This window comes from Pleuronectes platessa, chromosome 15, assembly GCF_947347685.1.
Source record: "Pleuronectes platessa chromosome 15, fPlePla1.1, whole genome shotgun sequence".
Classification (NCBI taxonomy): Eukaryota; Metazoa; Chordata; class Actinopteri; order Pleuronectiformes; family Pleuronectidae; genus Pleuronectes; species Pleuronectes platessa.
This window is the reverse complement of record NC_070640.1, coordinates 24,190,542-24,213,582: the sequence shown is the minus strand read 5'-3', so window position 1 is coordinate 24,213,582 and position 23,041 is coordinate 24,190,542. Positions and strand designations below refer to the sequence as shown.

The window sequence follows — 23,041 nt, the reverse complement described above, 5'->3', positions numbered from 1 at the left end:
ACAAAAGTTGCCAAAAAATGACACCCTTATATCTTTGAATGATTACTTGGGATTATTAGTCAAGATAATGGCTTTCTGCTTACATAAATTACTTCATGACACCAAACTTGCTTGTAACGTGTTTGTATTCTCAAAATGAATTGTTCTCCATTCAACGGATCAACCAGCATGAGTTCATTTATTTGAAGAGGACTAAATAGTTGCCCTGTAAGACCAATGATCAGTACATAAAATACTGGACAAATTATGTGATGCTGTCCATGTCAATGAATTATTTTTATATCAATGAAAATAAAAGGGAAATAAAATAACCTAGAAGAAAAATCCTGGGAATAAACCCTCTAGTGTGCTGTATGAATTGTATACATACTGTGGACAACAACAGGGACAGGGTACTCCAGGATGTTGATGCCTGACACAACCATGCAGGTGAAGGTCTTATCGTCTTTAAGTGTGGCCTCGGTGATGAGCAGGTTGTTCTTTTCATCTATGCTGACCCGCCGGGCATAATCATCTGTGGCCTGAACTGTGCCCGGTTCACTTTGGGACTGTCTGACCAACAGATCGCCAGCAGTGCCATCGTCTTTTTCCTAAAATATGAGGTCACAGGGAAGACACAGATGACACAAAGGTCTACTGATTCTTTAAATCTGAATGACTGTTTCTCATTTCTCAGTTATTTTGACAGTTTACTGAAACAGAGTGATACAATATTACACCTGTCAATCAGCAAACCTCCATACTCTGCCTTACAGTGAACAAATATTAATCAAGAGATGAAAAACTATCATGTCTCACTTTTCCCGATCTTAGTGAAAAGTCATCAAAATTGCTCTGTCTAATTACACTTCGAATTATGAGGATACATATTTACCTTGACCTATCTGTCTATACACTTTTTAAAGTACACAGTGGGGGCTGTACCTGCAGTCTCACAGCTGCAGTAGAAGTTAGATCAGACTGATTGAAAATGCTGCTGCTCCAATCCTCACCTAAAATTGGATCATATTACTCCAGTTTTTAAATCTTTACACTGCTGAGTAAAAGAATTTACCTCAAATGACTGCTGCTGCTTTACAAAGCACTGAATGGTGTATGGCCAAAATACTCCTCCTACAAATATCTTTTCTTGACAACTCACTAAGTAATATGACCAAAACTAAGTAGATAGTAACTGTAGGAGATTACAACAAAGGTTGCATTTTATTGTTGTCTAAGACAGCATACATCTTTGGTCAAAGATGTATGCTGATTTCTTATCAGGCAGTCCTAAAAACTCTCATCTGGCATGTTATCACAGCTTGGGTGGATAACCTCTCTGTGCAGTTGAATATCACCGGTACCAGTTGATACATTCGCCATGGAAAATCGTATGCATTGAAGAGCACTATCCTTGCAGACTTTTTATGAACACGCTATTCTAGGAAAAGCCAACCCGATTGTTGATAACACATATTCTGCACCAATAGCATGGGTAAAGAGCCCAAGACAACTTTCCCACTCTGTGAGATAATAAAGTTCATCATTAGCTTTATCTTAACATTTCTTAACTATACTGCCATAAACCATCAAGACTCCTCAGATCGTCAAGGAGGATTGCGGTTATTTAGATCAGATATTTTGTGTAATTCCTCAGTCTTAAATGCAGTATTTAGAGTTTCTGTATTTGGTTCATATGATTTGTATTTCAAATTGCAGGCCAACTGCCCTGTTTTGTTTCTTTAGTTGTGGGTTCATGTGATCTTTTTTATCCACTTTGTGTTGAATCTGTCATGCCCTCTGCCTCGTCTGCCTCCTAGTATCTCTCTTTCTCTCTTTCTCTCTCTCTCTTGGTGTGTGTGCAGGTGACGTCACTAATTACAGATGAGGGCCTGTTGTGCTTGATTGACCAGCTGCCTTTAAAAGCTCAACTCCTGCTCTCAGTCTGCGCCGGACTATAGACTAAGTTCAAGTTAGTTGTCGCAGCCAAGATATTGTGAAGATTCAAGATTTCCGTAACGTCCTGTTCGTTCCCTGTCTGACTTTCTCTGTCTCCCTGCCCAGGGCCAGCAGCTGGACTATTGCCCCGACTCCAGCCTCTGCCTGCCTGCCTGCCTGCCTGCCTACCTGCCTGTCTGCCTACCTGCCTGTCTGCGTTATTGGATTTCCAATAAACTATATTTGACGTTACTTCTGCCTCAGCCTCTGTCTCTGCCTCTGTGTCCGAAGCGTGGCCGTAACAGAATCACTCTGATCAGCCAGTGTATTTGCCATTTGTTCTGTGTTAGGTCAGTTGGTTTGTTCTTGTTGTTTTTTCATACTACCCTAAGATCAGCTTTGTTAACGTCTTTTATGGGCCCTGAACTTCATTGTTTTTTTTAAATATATATATTTTGTCATGTTTGTGTAAATAGAGTCCTTATGTTCAAAAGCCACCCCACTGCAAATTTATTCTAAATGTTTATTAAGGCCATTCGGGACTTGTTTAATTTATCGCTTGAAGTTTCGCCTTGAAGTTACATAAGCATAGGCAGGAAATGGTTCATAGTTTCATATTACTCACTCCCTCCTACTGTAAGGTCATGTTTACACAGTTCGTTAACTATGGCAGCAGTGCTGCAGGTGCATCAGCACAGCACCATACTGTACATTTTGCTTGGACTATAGAACTCCTGCACTCTACAAGCTGTCATAGGTAGATGCTAGAGGCAAATTAATAAATAAAGACGAACCTATGCACCTCAGAGTCTAATTTCAAAATTGGGGGAGGGGGGCAAGAAGGGTATGACAAATCAATGTGGAGAGCTTATTGTATTAATTGATGAAAAATAAGCCATGTGCAGTAATATAGAGAATTGAGAAAGTGAGAGATTAAGATTCATCAAGATGCATTAAATCACATTGATCGATGAATCTGGAGAAGATTCACACATCTTTTGTGGTACTATTGTATTAATGTGAAGCACTTTGCTCTGTGAAATGCTCTAGACTAAAATTGAATTACTTATTGAGAAAAACATTTACCAATGCAAAACCTGTATATATCTTTAGATTACCTAATTCTTCAAGAAAAAAAAGTGTAACAATTTGAAAATGTTGAGGCACACGCAGCAAAGATAAGACTAAGACAAGATCACTTCATATTGTCCTTCTCCTCTTCTTCAATGTCCAAGAACGACTTGGCTTACGAAAGTGTGGATTCAATAAACCTAAACTCTTCACAAAATATATTGACACTCATCAAGTATCTTACTTACATATTTCCACTTGATGAACATTAGATCCTCTGGTAACGCAGCTCCATTGTTGCACGGTATAACAATGGTCTCTCCATACAAAGCAGTCAGTGTATTTGTACCCAACACTGCAAGACACAAGACGTCAGATTGTTACAATCATTGAAAATATACTGTTCTATTACAAGGGATCCACAATATTGACTGCTCTGCTTACTTTAACATTCCAGCAGAGCTTTTTTTTTTGTCACATAAGATTTTCTCAATTTCATCTGATGAGTAGTCTGCAATCACTTGATCTGGAGCCTTTGTTTAGTGGTGAGGGGCAGAAAGAATGGAGGAGTAAAGCTAAATATATGATCCCAGAGTGTCTTCAAATTGAGGGGTATTAAAAAAGTAAATAAAGGTACACCAAGCTACGTTGTCACCTCAAATTTTGCAACATCACATGTTGTATGGTGTAGCTGCTATGGCTACACAGCCCAGACATGTGCAGCGTGGGAGGAGAAAGAAAAGGAGTGAAGATAAGATGGATGGAGGTCCGTGCAGAGTGGAAGGACACTAAGGTCTTCACGCTTCAACTCTTTCTCTTTGAGCTTTTCTCTAAACAGGCTGAACAAGAAGCGCTTCAAATTCTGGTCATTCCAGAGTGATGAGGAAAGACGAAGCACAAATTCAGCGGCAGTTTATTCTCAGGCTTGACTTTATGTTTCCTTGGAGGAAGGTTTAGTGATAGCAAATCAACTACTTATAGCAAGTATTAATTTCTGTTACAAGTTTATTCTGTGTAATCAAGCAAAGTATTAAAACAAACCACACATGGCATAGCAGAAAACTTCTCTGCCATCACTTACATTGATTTATAAACAGGGTCCATTTACTACTAATTTTAATTCAATTAAATGAATCTGATAAAACTGATGCAGCCGTCACTCAGTCTGGAGTCACCACTCGGTGGTCTTATGCAATGCCCTGTCCACAGTATTATCTGACTTACACACATCATGTGTAAACTACCTGTTAACACTAAAGGCTATTGTGTAAACAGGTGCAATGGAACATTTAAACTGGGGCAGCTGTGGTGAGTTAGCTACGTGTAGGAAAGGATCACAGTCATCTATGCTGCAACACACAAGTTCAAATGTTGATCAAAGACACACTGAGCTAAGCTAAGGTGACCAGCAGATCTGAATGGTGTGTGATAACAGTGAAAAAAGAAGAAGAGATCTATGGATGCTTCAGCAGAACTAGTGTATGTTGAAATAGACAGAGGCTATTGATCCGCTGTGATGCAGAAAAACCAAAAAATTAAGACGGTGCAAAAAAAAACAGCAACAGAAATGTGAGCATCTGGAAAAGAGACAATGCCCTCAAAAAACATAAGTAAAACACAAGTAATTCAACATATACTTGAGAAACATTACTGTCATATCTTTTAGTGTGGCTTTGTTTATTTAAAGTTAAAACAGCACATTTCAAATAAAATATTTGAAATAATTAAGTGAACTTCCAATTACACCAAAGTATATTGAGTTTTGTATTTCAAGGAAATCATGCACAGAGCTGCTTTCAAATTACTGCAACAGTGTATACTGATTGCAACAGTAGTTGTGGTTAAATGAAATAGTTCCATTGACTTCGCTGGTAATAAACACACAGGTCACATGGGAATTCAGCTCACTGACTCTAAATTTATCATCTTTGAACACATAACAACAGCTACCAAGAAGTAAACAAACTGTCTGAATAAATTGGTGCTGGTTGGCTAATTGTGAAACTGCTGCTGGAAGAAAATTCACTGTAAAAAGAACAAAGTGGTGAAAATAAAAAGAAAGGGAAGAATTAAGTTTTAGGGGCTATTGTTTGATTCCTGCCCAGTTTCCTGGATTACACATTTAATCAAAGGAGAAGCGGAGAAAATAGTAAAAAATATCATAGCTACAAATGATGAATAAAAAGGCATACAACCATTTTATCATCAACTGGTATAACTAGTAAGTATTGCTGGTGAGTGGCAGCAGTCAAAAATGGATAGAGGCATAATCGTTATAGCTCCACATCAGAAATAATCTCTGTCCATACTAACACACTTGAAAACACATCACAAGACCATTCACCTACACAGGTCATGTGCTTGCCAGTGTAAACAGGAAGCAGATTGCCTATTTGCATTAAGTTGCATAGATGCAATGAGGAAAAGGAATAGTGAAAGAAAGAGCAGGGATTTCTTTTCTTGGACCAACAAAGAGATGGAAATGTTACTGACAGTAAAGCATAATTCACACAACATGAGTCTTGGCCCAATTTTTTGCCCATGAGTTTTGGATATTGACAACAAAGGCCCAGATCCGAGCCAAACCGTCTTCTGATCAGCAGTCGCCAACAGGTAGCCAGGACAAGACTTTTACATATTGATTTCATGCAAAGTATTAAGACATTAATTCAGTACTAGCCAAAATACAAACCACATATAGTAGAAAGTTAGTGTATATTATTTACATAATTATCAAGAATATAATGTCATTCCTACACAACTGTGAGGTGATGTCCACTGAACCGTGTCATCTCTCCTTATGCTGTGAGCAGAATGACACAGAAGAGAGGAAGAATCATTTGGATTCAATGTGTAACTTCTCGTATGTGTTTCATCATCATAAACAAATGTCTTTTGGAGACCAGACATAATGTATAATGTGTGACCCCCTGTTGCCAGTCATATATAAACCCCAGCCCTCAATCGGCATAGTGGTGACTAGATGATGAGTGAGTTTTCATATCTCCATAACTATCCCTTTAATAGCTGGAAATAGTAGAAGATAAAGCAGAGCAGAACTGCGGATGGCCATCCTTGTTAGGTCTGAAATGATGTTTTTGACTCACTGGTTTGTGTCTTGCATTATGTAATCCTCACCAATACTGAATACATTTAAGAAATACATTTTACTCAAGCAACAGTAGATTTCAGCAGCTAATTGAACAAGTGACATTCATCATATGTTGTCCGACAATAAATATACTGTCAATCTCTCTAGCACTGATTAATGATTCTGCTGGTCCCATTTTATTTGACCTCACTGTAAATGGAGCTACTGGGAGCAGGTTGTCTTTTACTGCAAGACACTCGCCCACTAACTTACTCACTTACTACTATAATTTCCCCCTCTTTTCTTAATCTCTCCTCTGCTAAAGATTATAAGCACATCAGACGGTTTGCACTCTTTTCTCCTGTGTGAGCACTCTGGTTTGCCATCTCTTGGTATACAGCAACATTGGTAGAGTTTCCTCTCAGTTCGGCTGCAAAGCTACTTAGAATTGAAAATATTTGACTGTTTTTCTCGTGCCACACTTGGACACCGCCTTTCACAAACAAAAACCTGAAACCCTGAAGGCAAGAATTTGTTTGCTCTGGCAGCTCTAACACAATTGCGCTTATCTGACTATTATCTAGCAGCTGAACAATGTGTTCCATGGGAGATGAAAACAGGCCTTTGAGAAGTCTCCCCAGCCAGCTGTCATCGCTACAAAAGCACATCTGAACTTATATGCAGGTGTATTAACATGCTAAAAATATCTACTTAATGTAATGTTATGTTCACACTGTACAAATTAACATCAAAAACCATCAGTAGAATAATTTACAGACAAAATCTTAGTTTGGTTGGATTAAGCTGAAACCATTTATTAAGATTTCCACAAACTGCCCTCATTACCATAAGAGCAGTAATCATGGTTTGGTACCAGTATTGTTGCTGAGAAAAGTAGAGAACTGAACAAGGCCTACAGAGAATAATATGTAGTTTAAAGACTTCCTCATCCCGTCAGCCTTGTCTGGCAAGTCAAACTATTAGCAAGTCTAACATTGCCTACATCCTGTCTGTGTCTTTGTGTCTGTACCAGCATATAGCCCCAAACTAATTGGGGAAATTACAGCTCCATGACAACAGAAGGGGAATACAAAGTATGGGATGCATATTTAATAATTTATATCATATAAAATATGTCATTAATATTGTTTAAAATCATTTTTCATTGTGTTTCCTGGCTCGATACACTTGCGGCGGGCAGACAAGAGTTGATTGACCTACAGTTTTAGCTTATAGGAAGCCCCTATGTTGGTATGTTGTGGACCAATAGGATGAGGCAATGAATATAATAAATATGTCAACATTAGAATACAGTCTGTCTCACGCACATTATTAAGCGAACTCGATAGACTCTACGCCGAAACCATCGGTACAGGGTGCGTGGCTCCCTTGGCGCGGCTCATCGCATCCCATGTGATCTGTACAAAGACTTAACAGGGGGGTAGATAGGGGCCGCCTGGCTTTTCTTGGCGCCGTGCTTCGGAAATTAAATGAAATGGTCAATTTGATTTTTTTGGAGGAAAATTTATCGTGAAAATAGTCGACAGATAATCGATAAAAAAATGGTCGTTAGTGGCAGCCCTACATGACAGCGTACAGATATCTGTAGAATCCACCTGGAAGTACAGTGGATTGAATGCTTACAATTTAAAGCATCATTAAACTTGAAGATACATCCATTGTCATCTTCAGTGCTGAAAACATAGAAAACATAAAAAGAATGTTGTCTGCTGTTGTACCAATATCTAAAATGTTAGAGGGTAAGCGCTCACTCGGGAGAGGAGTTGATCAACATTTCATTAGCATAACAACCGGTCCACTAGTCACTACTCTGAAGCACGAGTGGGAAAGCTTGACATTGCTGTGATCATGGATATGGGTGAACAGCTCTCCTCTCACAGATAAGTGCAATTTATATGAACGCTGCATTTGTGTTGGCTGGTATAAAATTACAGAGGCCCAATACACCCAAGGGATGTAAGCAGTTATATTTCCTCTGCCAGAGCAGCCCATATTGAGAGAGACCATCATCCTCATACAGGCAGACCACACGATTTTAGATAGATGGATAGATAGATAGATTACTTTATTCATCTCCGAAGGGAAATTAAGTCATCATAGCAGCAGGTATATTTGAATACAATAAAATACAATACAATAGAATAAAATAAAAAATATTGAGGTAGAAAGAATAAAAAAAACAGGAACACAAGATACAGTGCCTTGCATAAGTATTCACCCCCCTTGGACTTTTTCCCATTATGTACTGTTACTAACTGGAATAAAAATAGACTTAAATAAACTTTTTCCCATTTGATCAACAAAACATGCATAGTACTTTGGAGGTGCAAAATAAATTTTATTGTGACACAAACAATAATGAGAACAAAAAAGTTGACATCTGTTGGGTGCATAAGTATTCACCCCCGTGTCAATACTTGGTAGAACCCCCTTTCGCTGCAATTACAGCTGCAAGTCTTTTGGGGTATGTCTCTACCAGCTTTGCACATCTAGAGATGGAAAGGTTTGTCCATTCTTCTTGGCAAAAAAGATGAAGCTCAGTCAGATTGGATGGAGACCGTCTGTGAACCGCAATCTTCAAGTCTTGCCATAGATTCTCTATTGGATTGAGGTCTGGGCTTTGACTGGGCCATTTTAAGACATTAACATTCTTTAATCCAAACCATTTCTTTGTAGCTCTGGCTGTATGTTTAGGGTCATTGTCCTGCTGGAAGATGAACCTCCGCCCCAGTCTCAAGTCTTTTGCAGACTGCATCAGATTTTCTTCAAGGATTTCCCTGTATTTGGCTCCATCCATCTTTCCCTCTATTCTGACCAGTTTCCCTGTACCTGCTGAAGAGAAGCATCCCCACAGCATGATGCTACCACCACCATGTTTCACTGTTGGGATGGTGTGCTCAGGGTGATGGGCAGTGCTGGGTTTTCGCCACACATAGCGTTTTGCATTGAGGCCAAAAAGTTCAATTTTGGTCTCATCTGACCAGAGCACCTTCTTCCACATGTTTGCTGTGTCTCCCACATGGCTTCTGGCAAACTCCAAACGGGATTTTTTATGGATCCCTTTCAACAATGGCTTTCTTCTTGCCACTCTTCCATAAAGGCCAGATTTGTGGAGTAGACGACTAATAGTTGTCCTGTGGACAGATTCTCCCACCTCAGCTGTGGATCTCTGCAACTCCTCCAGAGTAACCATGGGCCTCCTGGTTGCTTCTCTGATTAATTTTCTCCTTGTCCGACTCTTCAGTTTGGGTGGACGGCCTCCGCTTGGTAGGTTTGCGGTTGTGCCACATTCTTTCCATTTTCTTATGATGGATTTTATGGTGCTCAGAGAGATGTTCAAAGCTCTGGATATTTTCTTATAACCTAACCCTGCTTCATATTTCTCCACAACTTTATCCCTGACCTGTTTGGTGAGCTCCTTGGTCTTCATGATGCTGTTTGTTCAGTAATGATCTCCAACAAAACTCTGAGTCCGTCACAGAACAGGTGTATTTATACTGAGATTAAATTGCAGACAGGTGGACCCTATTTACTAATTATGTGACTTGCAAATGTGACTTGTGAATGCAATTGGTTGCACCAGATCTTTGTTAGGGGTTTCACAGTAAAGTTGGTGAATACATATGCACTCAACACTTTTCAGATTTTTATTTGTAAATAATTGTGAAATCCATGTAATATTTCCCCCCACTTCCAAATAATGCACTATTTTGTGTTGGTCCATTACATAAACTCACGATGAAATAAATTTTAATCTGTGGTTATACCATGACAAAATGTAGAAAAGTCCAAAGGGTGTGAATACTTATGCAAGGCACTGTAAATAGGTAGATAAGCTGCAGTGGCAAGATGATGGTAATAGTACTGATGATATGATGGTAATGTTATTGTTAGACAGTATATACAAATAGTACAGTATATATAGTATATATATAACCCTAACATTAGTAGGTGTTAAGATGAATTAGAAATTCGTTATCAGTTAAAAATGTCAACGGTTGTCTCAAACCATTACAGACCAATGTTAGTACATATAGTGAATGCAAAGATGCAAAAAAGGCTGATTGACTCCATTCTCAGGGTCAGCAGACGAAAGAGCATTTGTGTTGGTGGGTCAGATTCAATGTCATTGATGCATCAGATATAACGAGTAAACAATAGAAAGCAGGCTCTCACTCGAACATTTGCGTCACACATTCCTTTCAGTGAATGTCGGAAAGCAGCTTATTTCTAAACTATGTTCATGAACTAAACTGGCCAATTACTGATCCCATATCAGCCCACTCTGCATGACCCAGGAAGTCACATGAGCTTGAGTCTGTGAGTGGGCCAGATAGGGGTTGTTTCTGCCAGGGTATGATTCTGCCTATCTGCATGAGTCATCAAAAGGGTCTATGCCATGGAAGTGATCAAAGACACACTGGAAGTCAGACGGTAGACTAGCTAAAAATGGCAGCTCGGTTGGGAGAGAACCCTACTGTGTGTAGACACTGTTTGTGTCGCATTATGTAGGTGTGTGGTATGAAGGAGATGTTTACTTCACCCATACAATGTCTATTAACAGAAAACAGACTTCCTCTTGACCTGCCTCCGACCTGCCTCCTACCTACTGTTAACATGTGTGTGATGTGCACAACACTTGACCCAACAAGACATCATAAGGGTACCTCAGTAATGTAGCACTGCACTTAAACAAGGTTAGTGGATAACCACAGACATTTTTCAAATGGTTGAGATATAACTTAACGTCAAGCTAAGAAGAACACTGTATACTACACTTCCTTTGAGAAAGCATCTTTTTATTTATACCTTTCATGATACTTTAATCTGAATATAAAACGGAATTGAATTCAATAAAGAAGAAAAGTTTACTAATGGCCTTACATTCCTCAAATTTTACCAGCAGTTGTCATATTATTTTGTGTATTGAGTAAAAACATTTTGGAGTATCAAATATGAGATAAGTTATGTTTAATCACTAGCTCAGTCATACCTAATCTAAATGTTCTGTGCTTTGATTCAATAAAGTGCAATTATACATATCCCAGAGAGGTTTCTCATGGAACTAATGAAATCCTCAGCCAACCAAGGCACTATCATTAACAGAAGTGAGCAAGTCAGTGTCTTTTAACCTTAGCTTGTACTATATCGTAGGATCATATCTGCATTGTGTGTGTAATGACAGTACAGCCCAGTGTCTGCCAGAGACTAGGTAATTGCTGAAACAATGTACTGTGTTTATATATATATGGCACAATCGCAAATTATCACAAATTTGTCATAAGACGTTGATGGATTCGATTGTGGACTATTAAGGATTTGTGTAATGCTATATTTTCTCCTTCATTGTTGTTCAATTTATATAATCTAGGCCAGAAGAGAAGATGTTCGACGAAGGAAATTTAAACAAGTCAAACAGGAGGTTCAAGGAAGAAGATAAAAAGTCACCTAAATGGGTGATGTTGTGGTTTCCATCACACAGCTGATTACAAAACATAAATAATGGCTCTGTGTGAATAATTTTGCTACACCGGTCTGCGCCTAAACCCCATCAACACAGTGGGGAAAATAAGCTGCTGGCCCTTCCACCAATCACACATAATGGCCGGCACCTGGTAGATAGGCAGCCATGCAGCTCTCCTCGCCAAAAATAAAAATGAAAGCTGTAATCTTATTTCGGGAGATGTAATTGAAAACAAGCCAGTGTGCCAGGGCCAGGAAGTGGAAGTGAGCAGATGGCAATTAGCTCCAGCATGATCCACGGATCAGATTAAGGCAAAGCTCCAGCACATTAGTGGGGAGACGTGTTGATCCCACAGCTCACATTTTAACTTGAGCTTTTCTGCCAAATGTACGTTCCAACTCTGAATGGAGATTGTCTACCCCTCCTCAAAAACAAATCACACTTTTAGCTTTCAAGTACTTCTGGTAATCTAAATGCATTCCCACTAGAGAGAAACACAGCATGGCATATTGATAAGATGTTCTGCAAGAGACAGTGAGATGAATAAGTCTTACCAAGCCAAACGGCCACCACATTGAATGAAAACATCTTTGATCTTGTCTGCAATGATGATTGTGAAATTACTGAATATACCAGAAAACATTTACTCAGACTTTTTTTGCGGTTTTTCATTCTGAACAGTCTTTCTTTTCCTAAAAGTCTCTTTGATATTTCCCTCTGAGGGATGCTGGGTTGAAACCTGAGGGGTTTGGGATAACTCTCAAAGGTTAATGATGGATACAATGTCAGCACTTAAAGAGGACAATCCTTTTCCATCTGCACAGTCACTTTCACTAGTGTAAAACTACACCTCTGAATTACTCTGGAGGCCTACAGCCAAGTCGTAGGGTCACTGACAATGGTGGATTTGCCTGGTCACACTTAACAGATCATTTGTCACCAGCTCGAACAGCAATCAAGAGTCCATATGTACGTCAATGCTTATGTCAATATCTGCCATCTGCATCGATCTGAGGTGAAGCTTAAGACGGTTGTCTGATCCAGTGTCAACATTTCAAACCTTTATTTTTCTAACGCCTTACATGATAAACCAAAAGGTCAATTCTGATTGGCAGGCAGATGGGCATTTTCTTTTTTGTGAAGGCTAGTTTGTCACTATAACATAGATTACAACATTTTGGGGGGAAGTGATTATGTAACTGTAAGTAAATAGCCACTACAAAGTGCCAATTCACAGGAATGATTGAGTATTATGTTTCTTTTTACATTCATCAATAATACAAATCAGCCAACACATTATATTCTTTAGTTGTTAACAAATTGTTAATTTTGTTTTTCTCGCAAACACAACAATATACACTGAGTCTAATGTCAGGGAAACATTTACTATCTAGTATTTGTTTGTACTGTAAAAATAAAGAATTTCATGTGCAGTCACATATAAAAGGTTTGAAAACATATCCTGTTTATTGAAATAGCAGAAGAATAACTTTCATGGTGGACTAGACTCTTTGATCCGTTTCTGAGTGGGAGCTGTAAAACCACTGGCATGAAACCTGTCCCAGTCGCCACACACAGAGCTTCAAAATCCAGTCAGGCTAATCACAGCATTTGTGACGGTACAAAAATGCGTGCAGGAGGTCTGAACTCAAATGAACGAGCCTTAGATGTTCCTGGATGCTGTAAAAACCATTAAAGCCTCTGCAGCTGAAAATCTTTTGGCTGAGAGTTCTCATGTGGAGAACCTCAAGTCTGGGAACTGGACTGGAGGTTCCCAGACTTGAGGTTCTCCACATACATATATATATATATATATTATAATGCTATTTTCATTAAATTTACAGAAATGTGTTAAGACAAGGTACAACATGTAAGCACATCTCTTTTCCGTTCTTTGTGGAACTTAAAAGATACGACAGCAGAGGTGGGGTGCAACCTTTGTTCTGACACTAAATATATAAATAATTAAATAATTCATATTTAAAATTAGCAGAGCACAGCATATGCTGAATTTTAGGAGCTATCTGTAGGCTAGGGTCAGTAAGGTTTGTTCAGTGGCCAAAGAACCCCCACCCCCTACAACCCTTACTCATGCATCTGTCCTCTGCCATTACTTGTCTCACATCGTCTTCTCTGTTTACGCACACTGAGTTTACTGCATTCCAGCACAGGCTATAAATGTGGAGCTTGCTCACTGGTTTAGACATGTTTCACCTGTAAAAACTGAGACCTAAAGCTTTTAAACACCATCACTGCATACCAACTTGTATACTAAATGAAAAATTAAAGCAAACAGATCCTTTTTGATATGATGTTGGCAGTGTAATATTAAGCATAATAAAGCTTGAGTTGACTTAGCAGCTTAACAAAAGGGAACGCAGTACAGTCCTCAACTGTTCTGTGTTTACCTTTGCATTGTTCAAATCGGTCTTACTGCTGCCACTACAGAGAAACCGTGGTTCCTTTAAGCAAGACAGCTCAGGTTTTATGGCATGCAGCACATGACAAAAGAACTGTTAACAGTCAGAAATCGTTGTTACCTGGAGCCTAAGAAACATGGCTGGTGACTTATTGTGTCGAGGTCAGAACAAGTCTAGCTTGTCCCAGTGGATTCCTCTGGCTCTGACAGTTTAAATTGCTACCTACGGCCACCAGCAAGCTTAATTAGGGCAGACATCTGCTTTGTCTTCCTCATACACATATGCACACATGCATGTATGAAGCTGTGCTAGCACTGTCATATTTAAGATGTATTCATGCAGCCACTAGCTGCTCTTTGTTAGATCAGTCACACCCCTCCCAAATGCAGTAGTGTTAAGATTTTAACCCGTAATGGGCCTACACAGGGACTCCGTCTCATTCTGAACATAGTTTTACGTTTGCCCAAAAATTTGGCTCAGAATGGGTCAAGCAACACTTAAACAGATGTTGAATGTGCATGCACAGTATAATGTATGTTCCTATTTTAACACAGAATTTCTGTTTGAGAGAGTTTAATCATGCACATGCACCTTGAAATCACAGATGATTTGACTTCTTCCAGTCAGGAAATGAAAATGAAACTAAATTATCTGTTATGTTGTTTTTATGGTGCAAAGCTGTATGTGTGAGCACTGTAAAACATATAAACAAATTCCTTTTGAGCTGTTTGGTTAAAGGCGAGTCTTGCTGAATGCCAGAGTCCGTATGCAGAGTATATTGTATTCAAGGGAAGCTGTCTGACTGCATCAAGGTTCATCCGTCATTTCACATTTTGAGTTGCGTACTGAACACCTTAATATACCTCAGGGTACCATACCAATCTTAGACACTTTTATAATGGCAAAATTACACTATTACGTGAAGTTCTTTGTTAACTTTTAATTTAACTAAAGCTAAAGCTTTTCTGGTGTTTTGGGTATAACTACACTATTTCATTGTATAAAAGTAGTCCTATGTACTTAAATAAATACCTGTACTACAGTATGACGCCATGCATTTTCAGCTCCTGCAAGTATTTCACAATAAAACACTTTTTTGCTTTTATTTTGAAAAGAGTAGCCTACAAGAAGTGTGCTCATCACATTTTCAGAGTTTAAATACATGTCCCATAAACTCTTCGGCGAATCAAACAAATACAAAGTAAACTGTAGTACTCTTCAGGTTCTAAAAAAACTGTGATGAGTGTATGTGTTTATTGGTAAAGTATAGTTTAAAGTGAGTGCAGGTCAGCAGGAGTTTGTGGGGAGGAGACTCAGACACGATACAAACCAACCGCTGCTTCTGCTCTGATCCTGAAGCAGTGATGCTAATCATATTACAGACTAGAACTATCAATGGATTTCCTTGGGCAAGATACTGAATCCCTGACAGCTGTGCCCTTCTCATAGAAAAAGTGCTACCCATAGATACACTGTCTGTGTGAGATGGTGAAGTGGCAATAAACTTTACTGTTAAGTTACCTTGAGTGGTCATCAAGCGCTATAAATGGCCTATACACCTACCCCTTTTCTAACTTTCTAATGATAACAAAATAAACATTTTCCCAGAGGGTTTAGCTCAAACACCCCATCAACACAAGCAGTTTATTTTGCAGTTGCATGAACTTTATCTGGACGCATTATATTATTGCTCACCACCTGCACTTTCTATGAAAGATTTTCCCAATACAGCAGGTGTCTGAATGCTTTGATCCAACTGTAATCCCTAGCCTGGCAGCCTGAGAACGTAACATTTGGGAACAAATTGACTGACAGTTCCTAATTAAGATGCATTTTGCAAACACATGCACAGACATGCACAGGCACACTCATGTGCCTTTTCTGCCCATAGTCCAAGTTTCTGCCACTAGTCCACCGCCTCTCCCCACTAGTCCACCGCCTAATCCTCTGTATATGGCATGTCCTCACTCCCCTATATACAGTATCAAAAGTCCTACACAAGAATAAGTATTTTCTTTGGTATAAGATTTAGATGCAACCGGACAGCCAGTCAATAAGGGGAAAAGGGAGTGATAAGGCAACGCTCTTTGTTTGCTTTTGCCTTCAGTGCTGAAAAGTGCTCCTGACTCACATTGACACACACACTGCTGAGTCCCCTGGGCCTGCCTAAATTACATTATCTTGGCACAAATGTCTTTTTTGTCAGACCATTTTGTGGTTATAAAATCAGAATGTAAGCAGAGCAGCAGCTTGAAAATATCTCAGAAGCAACAGCTACTTATGTCACTTTAATCGGACATGTCTCATCCATTGTTTATTACTTATTCTATTGTCAAACATAGAACCAGTAAAACAGGTTATAGAGCAGCTTCATTATTAATTCAACTGTATTTAAACCTTGTGTTTTATATGAGCACATAGAGTAGGAGAAAGTCGTACAGACATAGGGCTAAAACCAGCTGACACTAGGCAGAATGTAAATAGGACAAGATTACATCACGAAGATGCAAATGATTGTATTCCAATATTTTGTGACCTTTTAAATTAAAAGTTAATTTACACTGCCCAGCCATATATTAGGTTTGACCTACAGTCTTGTTTAGCCCTAGGTCATAATTATCGTGTAACATGTAACAGCAGAGGTTGGTTTGGTATCTGTGTCATGGGCATGAATAGAAATTCAAAGAAGGATATGGCCACGACTTGATGCTACATTCAGGCAGAGTAGGGGCCAACAAAATAACCTACAAATAAACATGGCCCAACATACAAGGATTGTAAGTAATACAGCAACAACAGAGCTGGAGGCCATGAATGGTTCGCATTTGCATTCCTCCATTCCCCTCATTCCCACCATCACCTGCCACTTCCAAAAAAACTCTAGCTGCTCCCAAACTAAACAAAACATAGGATACCTTGGAATAGAATGTTTTACAGCTAAACTTTAAAATCTACATATTTGAATATAAATAAATGGACTGCATCAAGTCTTTTCTAGTCTTAACAACAGCTCATTGTCACACATTGCATTCTCACTCAGCTTTCAGGTACATTAAGGCTTCAATGTCTTCTCCTAGGACACGCTTGAACATGCAGACTGAAGGAGCCTGGGAATGAACCCACACTTCTGATTAGTGGACAAACTGCTCTACAGCCTGCACAACTAGAACATGTTGAATAGAAATATGCTTGGCATGCAGTTTTGGTTCAACTGTTAAAATCCAATGCTCTTTGCTGACTTACTTGGTAAAGGCCAGATTTTAAAAGGAACAACATAACTTCTAAATAAGCCATGCAACCTTGTTCCCTATGAGAGTAAAGCCAGACACAGAGTACTTAAGAATTCAGATTGCAGTGTGTATTCACCCTTTTAAACCTGTTATTTATTGTTATTTCATGACAGCATATTTCATAAGATATATATATATCTATATCTATAGATTTATATATCTATTTCAATTTAAATGTACTTAGGAATATGATGAAACTGTACTATTGATGCTAATCATTTAAAAAAAATATTACACTTATATATAGATTTATAAATGTAGTTAGTAGCTCTTTATAGAAAATGTTATGACTGTTTTGCTGATGTTCTCTGCTGATTGACAATATGTTATGTTGATACAGTACATATAAATATACAGAATTTCAATCTAAATGTCACTTGAAGATGCATTTCTAATCCTTATTTGGTTTAATTTCATACTTGAAATAAAATATTTTAAGAATAATGATTCGAGATTTACATAAATATGATCGCTACTGCCGTCTTATATTTGATACAGTTTCAACACAATATTACATAGCAGTACATCATTTTTTGTAATAATGCTGCTTCAATTCAGCACATATTCGTCCCTGAATAATTGTACAAATAGATGGTATTATCTTACAATTCCTTCCTCAAAATTCTCAAAGTAGTAAGTGACATGAGCCACAACATTGAGGCAGCTATGTTAAGCTCGATCAATAAGTGCACACATATCAGGAAAGGATGCAAAACGGCTTTTTCCCAGTCTTGGTTTCTCTCTCTGTCTCTATGCCAGTACAAATAGATAGAGTAGGTCATGAAGGTCAAACAAACTATTCCTACTCCCTCTGAAGTGCCACTGATTGCAGGGGGTGGGTGCTGGTGATGGGGGTTAAGTTGGGGGTAGAAGGTGGAGGGATGACTCGTCCTTACAGCTGCTTTTGTCATTACCAAGCTACCTTTATGAAAAAAGGGTCCTTATTATTCAGAAGAATCTGCAGAGGAATGCAGACTATTGAAGTCTGAGGGAGTCAGTTATTTATATATAAAACCCTGACAGAGAGAATGAGAGATTGTTTAAGGGTTTAGCAAAAGGAAAATACGAGTAAAAACCAATTGAGCCCTGTACAAAATGTTGGAATGAAGACAATGTCCTCAGCAAATACAAAGCACAGTGTCAAACAGAAACCTTAACTTCTCTACATTTAGTGTGGCTGAATATTTATATATTTTTTAATTAGGTGTCAAGTTGAGAATAATTTCTGAGAATGCAATTATTTGGGGGTTTAATATTCAAAAAGCAAGTCACAGTTTTATTATATGAGATGCCAGATCCAGTATTTTCAGTATCTTAAACATTTTTTTTTCTACTGAGTGAAATGACAGACCAAACCAGATAGAATCATTAATAAAATTACAATCTGACAATTACCGGATTTTTATGCAGTTAAAAAACCTCAGTTATTTTCCCTTTGCCTCTGATAAAGGACCATATGCATATATATGCTGCTACTCCTAAGGTGAAACACATACTTCATATAAACTTCCTGATGAGCCGCAACTTGGCCTCTGTGTGCCCCTGTATGTGGTGCCCTGTAGAGGGAGGTTGAGATGGAAGGCTACAACCCTTGAGAATAGAGGCTAATTCATTCTATGTGGGAAAATGCTCTCTGCTGCTTCAGCAGGCTGCAGGCACCAGCATGTCTGCAGACACTATTATGCTCATCAGCAGAGACGGATGCAAACATTAAGCATCTTCTTGTTAAAAAAAATAAATCTGAGTGCCTTTCATTACTTACTAACCTCATAATTTGCTAAAAAACAACGGGCATTGTGAATATTTGTTTTTCCAAACTCATGAGACAGGCTGAGAGATAAGTAATTAAGGAACCAAGAAATGTTAACCTTCAGCAGATGCCATATTGTTAAGTAAATTATGTTAGTGGCGACACTCTCCCGTTCAGGAGAGTGAAAGTGCCTACTAAGCAGGAAGCCCATTACCAGAGGCAGAGTCGACTAGTGGCTACTCTCCATGTTTATCAGAGTGGATATTAATGGACACAGCCTATCAAGTGATGCTCTCCAGCAAATGGTCAAAAACACGCCCCTTAAGCAGCTAAATGCTCAGGCGTTCCTAGCTTGGCTGATATGGAGGAAAGAGACGTTGAACAGAGCAGTGTATGAGTGCTTATCATGAATAGGGCTGTGGATGGTTATCTAAAAAACGAGAAATCCCCCCTGATCAGAATTCCAGCAATGTAGACAGGCCTATCTTAGCCTTATCTTAGGACTATGTAAATATAGAGAAGATTAAGATGTTATCTGGAATTAGAGTCAAATGCCGATAAAAACTGATTGTGGGACACAAATCTGAAGCCACTCTTGGTTTGAACATTTAGCTCACCTACAATTGACCGAAAAAAAGACAAAAAACATGTCTGTTTTCATTGCTGTTATTTATATAATTTTTAGAACACAGAAGATGATGACAGACGGTTGGTTGAGTTTCCTTGTGCTTAACAGGTCACCTGGAATGAGGGTCAACTCAAAATCTCTTGGCACTGGAATCCCCCTCAGTGTCCCTCTGCCTCCATAAACAACAGCAAGGAAGCAGTCGTATGCATTTTCACCTGGTTTCAAATGACAAGCTGGAAACAATAGGTGACATCATGCTCAATCCACCTTTTCTCACAACTAGTTTCACCTAAGGGAGTATTTGACTGTGTGCCCTCTTAATGGCAGTAGCCTATTTACAACAATTTTCTACCCTCAAACCTGAAACATTTAAAATTATAACCATTATGTCAACACACATATATTAGATCATCTTCATTAAAAGCCATAAATAGGGGAGTTTAAAGGGAACAGAAAGAAACATCATGTGGACTGGAGGAGACAGGGATTGAACCTCAGACCTTCTGATAAGTGGACAAACCAATCTACCTCCTCTGCTGTAAATGACAGTGGTTCAAGCAGATGTGAATTTATGATGTTGCTTTTTTGGCTATTACATGGAATAATCTAGTATATAAAACAGACTAGGTGCCATGAGTCCTGCATAAATCTGCTATGGATGATCAGATCAGATACTAAATTATTATCATTTCAGAATTATTCCTTGACTGACAGAGACAACACAAACTAGTTTTAGAACAGCTTAAAGTCAACCTGTGAACTCTGGAGATCCTCTTGAGTTTCTCTGAAGGGGCTGTATGTGTAATAGCAAATGTCCAAGTGAGAGACTCTAGAGCAGGGGTGTCAAACATACGGCCCGCGGGGCGGATACGGCCCGCCAGGGGGTCCAATAAACGTTGCATGTTTTAATATATCTGTTTCCTACCATCATTGTTGTGGAAATCATTGTTAATAATTATTGTGAGAAATAATTAACATTGACGTGATCAGACAGTCTCTTCACATATATTATTATTATTATTAAAAGGTGATCTTTACAACTTTGTTATTCAGGAAGTTTGTATAAAAAACAAGTAGCCCTTAGTACTACTCAGTACGTTCGAAGTAGCTCTCAGTTTCAAAAAGGTTGGTGACCCCTGCCATAGACCATCGCTTCCCAAAATGGGGTACGGTGTACGCGAAGTGGTTTAGGGGGTACGCAGTGGTGTGCACGGAGCCCTTGGGGGCTGGAATCCCACCTCAGCCGGCGCGCGCCGGCCCTTTCTCCGTGTTCCAAGACGGGTCGGACCCCCCCTTATGTTGGTTTCATGTTGGTATCCGCCACCCCCACACCCTGAGCGACGCGACATCGTCAAGGGCGGAGGAGCATGGCGGCCGCTGTGAAAAAAAGGGGGGGGTACGAAGCTATATGCTATGATTTTACATACTGCCCACTTGAGATCAAAGTGGGCAGTATGTGGCCCCATAACTAAATTGAGTTTGACACCCCTGCTCTAGAGTTTCTGCTGATTTTCTCAGCCTGCCTCCATAGAATAAAGTCCGTAAAAACTCCGGAGGAGACGATGTGAGCACACAGTAGGAGATCCTCTGTAGGATTCACTGCAAGCAACAGATGCAAAAGTAAATATCTCCAGATGAAAAAGCAGAGTCATATACATGGAAGACACCCACGAAGATGTCAACAGACCCCGGTGTTGATGTGCTATAAACAAAAATGCACTATCCCTGCAGCAGAATTAATACATTACATCCTACCTCTGTCTTTAATAGCACTTATATAGCTCTTACATATAGCACTTTGTAGTTTGGCTTTCTTGAAGAAATTGGACTTTCTTGATTCTTGGTTTGTATCCTGATGGTTGAATGCACTTATTGTAAGTCGCTTTGGATAAAAGCATCAGCTAAATGAAATATAATGTAATGTCTGCTGAACCACCCCTGTTGGATTTGGGGAAAAAGCCAAAAAATAATGAGGAATGCATTATTTAAATAAAGATTAGAACAATAAATGCCATAACAGCAACATCACTGTTTCTGTCTAGTTGCTGGTATACTTTTATCAGTTTCAGTCTGGGACTTGAAGAGAAACATAACACTTTTCAGACACAATTAATTGCGTTATCCTGTTTAATGAACACTGTCTATTATTATAACAGAAGGGCAGGACTGATAACGTTTGCTGCCTAGCTGCCACATTAACGTTTATTGTTTTATTATTAGCCATAGCCACCCCCTCTAGCTTAATGATAACTTAGGTGATGGCTAATGTGGCTATCGGTTAATCTCTAATAGTTAAACGTGTCCCGCAGGCCAGGGGTAGACTAATGCTAAGGTATGTCGGTTTTATGCTGGCGACACCAGCTCATTGTTGTAAACTAGCAATGATGTGTTCAGCTGCTAGTGAGGGGAGGGGCAGTGTCCTGCCTGTCTGCAGCGGTGCTGTTTTAAGCTGTGTGTCAGCTGTAGGAGGCCAAGATGGCACTGCTGGTATCGATAAGGACATACAGAAGGTATGTGTAAACATGAAGAAAGTCTCTTTTCATCTGAGTTATCTACATCATCAGGTGAAGACAAACAGATGTTCAAATGGGTGGTTCTATGTTGACTTGGTATCAGAATGAGTTTCGCAGTTGACCAAGGTCTGTTGGAATTTACAACACACACACATATGTATATATATATATGCAGTACATATGTACAGGTTAATGATGTTCTGCACCACCACAAGGCTGCACATTACACATTGAAATTATTTTAACTGCCAACCACATTAAAGGAATAATGTGATGAAAAATTCAAATTCACCAGCATTTCACTCCACTATTGCAGCTGAAACTATGAGGTCTGACTCTCTGTTGACGGCAAAAATGTTATGGACACTAGAATGATCACACAGTTGCTTGCGGTAGCACAACAGCAAAAATGGCAAATAGCACTGCAAAGAGAAAAATATACACCAAGTTAGAGAATTCTTATGGTGTTGTGAGAAAAGTAAAAAGACATTTTAATTCATTACGAAACTGTCGTGGGACAAACCAGGCCCAACTCTTCTTGGGAAATGGACGAGTGAAGCCCTTTCCAAAGAAGAGTTGGGCCTGGATTAGGGATGGGCGTTCGATTAAATTGTCTTCGTCGATCGTCGGGAGAGTTAATGACGAATTTTCGATTAATCATTAATATTTTCAAGTTAAAAAATTCACTATTTATAAGCTACATTAAAATGCAGTGAAGAAAAAAAGCGTGTTTCCTCATTGAGATCTTTATTACAAGATGAACAAAATATGCGCTGCCGTAATCTTAAGCAGCAGAGCCGACAGCTAGAAGCCGGTGCTACTAAACACAACTGACCCTCGTTTTTTTTTTCTCCAAAATAAAATAATAATAATATA

The 23,041-nt window shown here is 39.0% G+C and overlaps 1 protein-coding gene across 2 annotated transcripts in view; it reads right to left on the bottom strand.

The window, feature by feature from the left end:
• The window catches only part of alcama (activated leukocyte cell adhesion molecule a), a 64,455-nt gene that overhangs the window by 28,798 nt on the left and 12,616 nt on the right, over positions 1 to 23,041 (bottom strand). For both annotated transcript variants that reach the window (XM_053441376.1, XM_053441375.1), the window contains exons 2-3: positions 3,237 to 3,343; positions 371 to 590 (exon numbers count right to left, since the gene is read on the bottom strand). In XM_053441376.1, the coding sequence (XP_053297351.1) occupies positions 371 to 590; positions 3,237 to 3,343 (327 nt within the window). The remainder of the gene's footprint in view (positions 1 to 370; positions 591 to 3,236; positions 3,344 to 23,041) is intronic.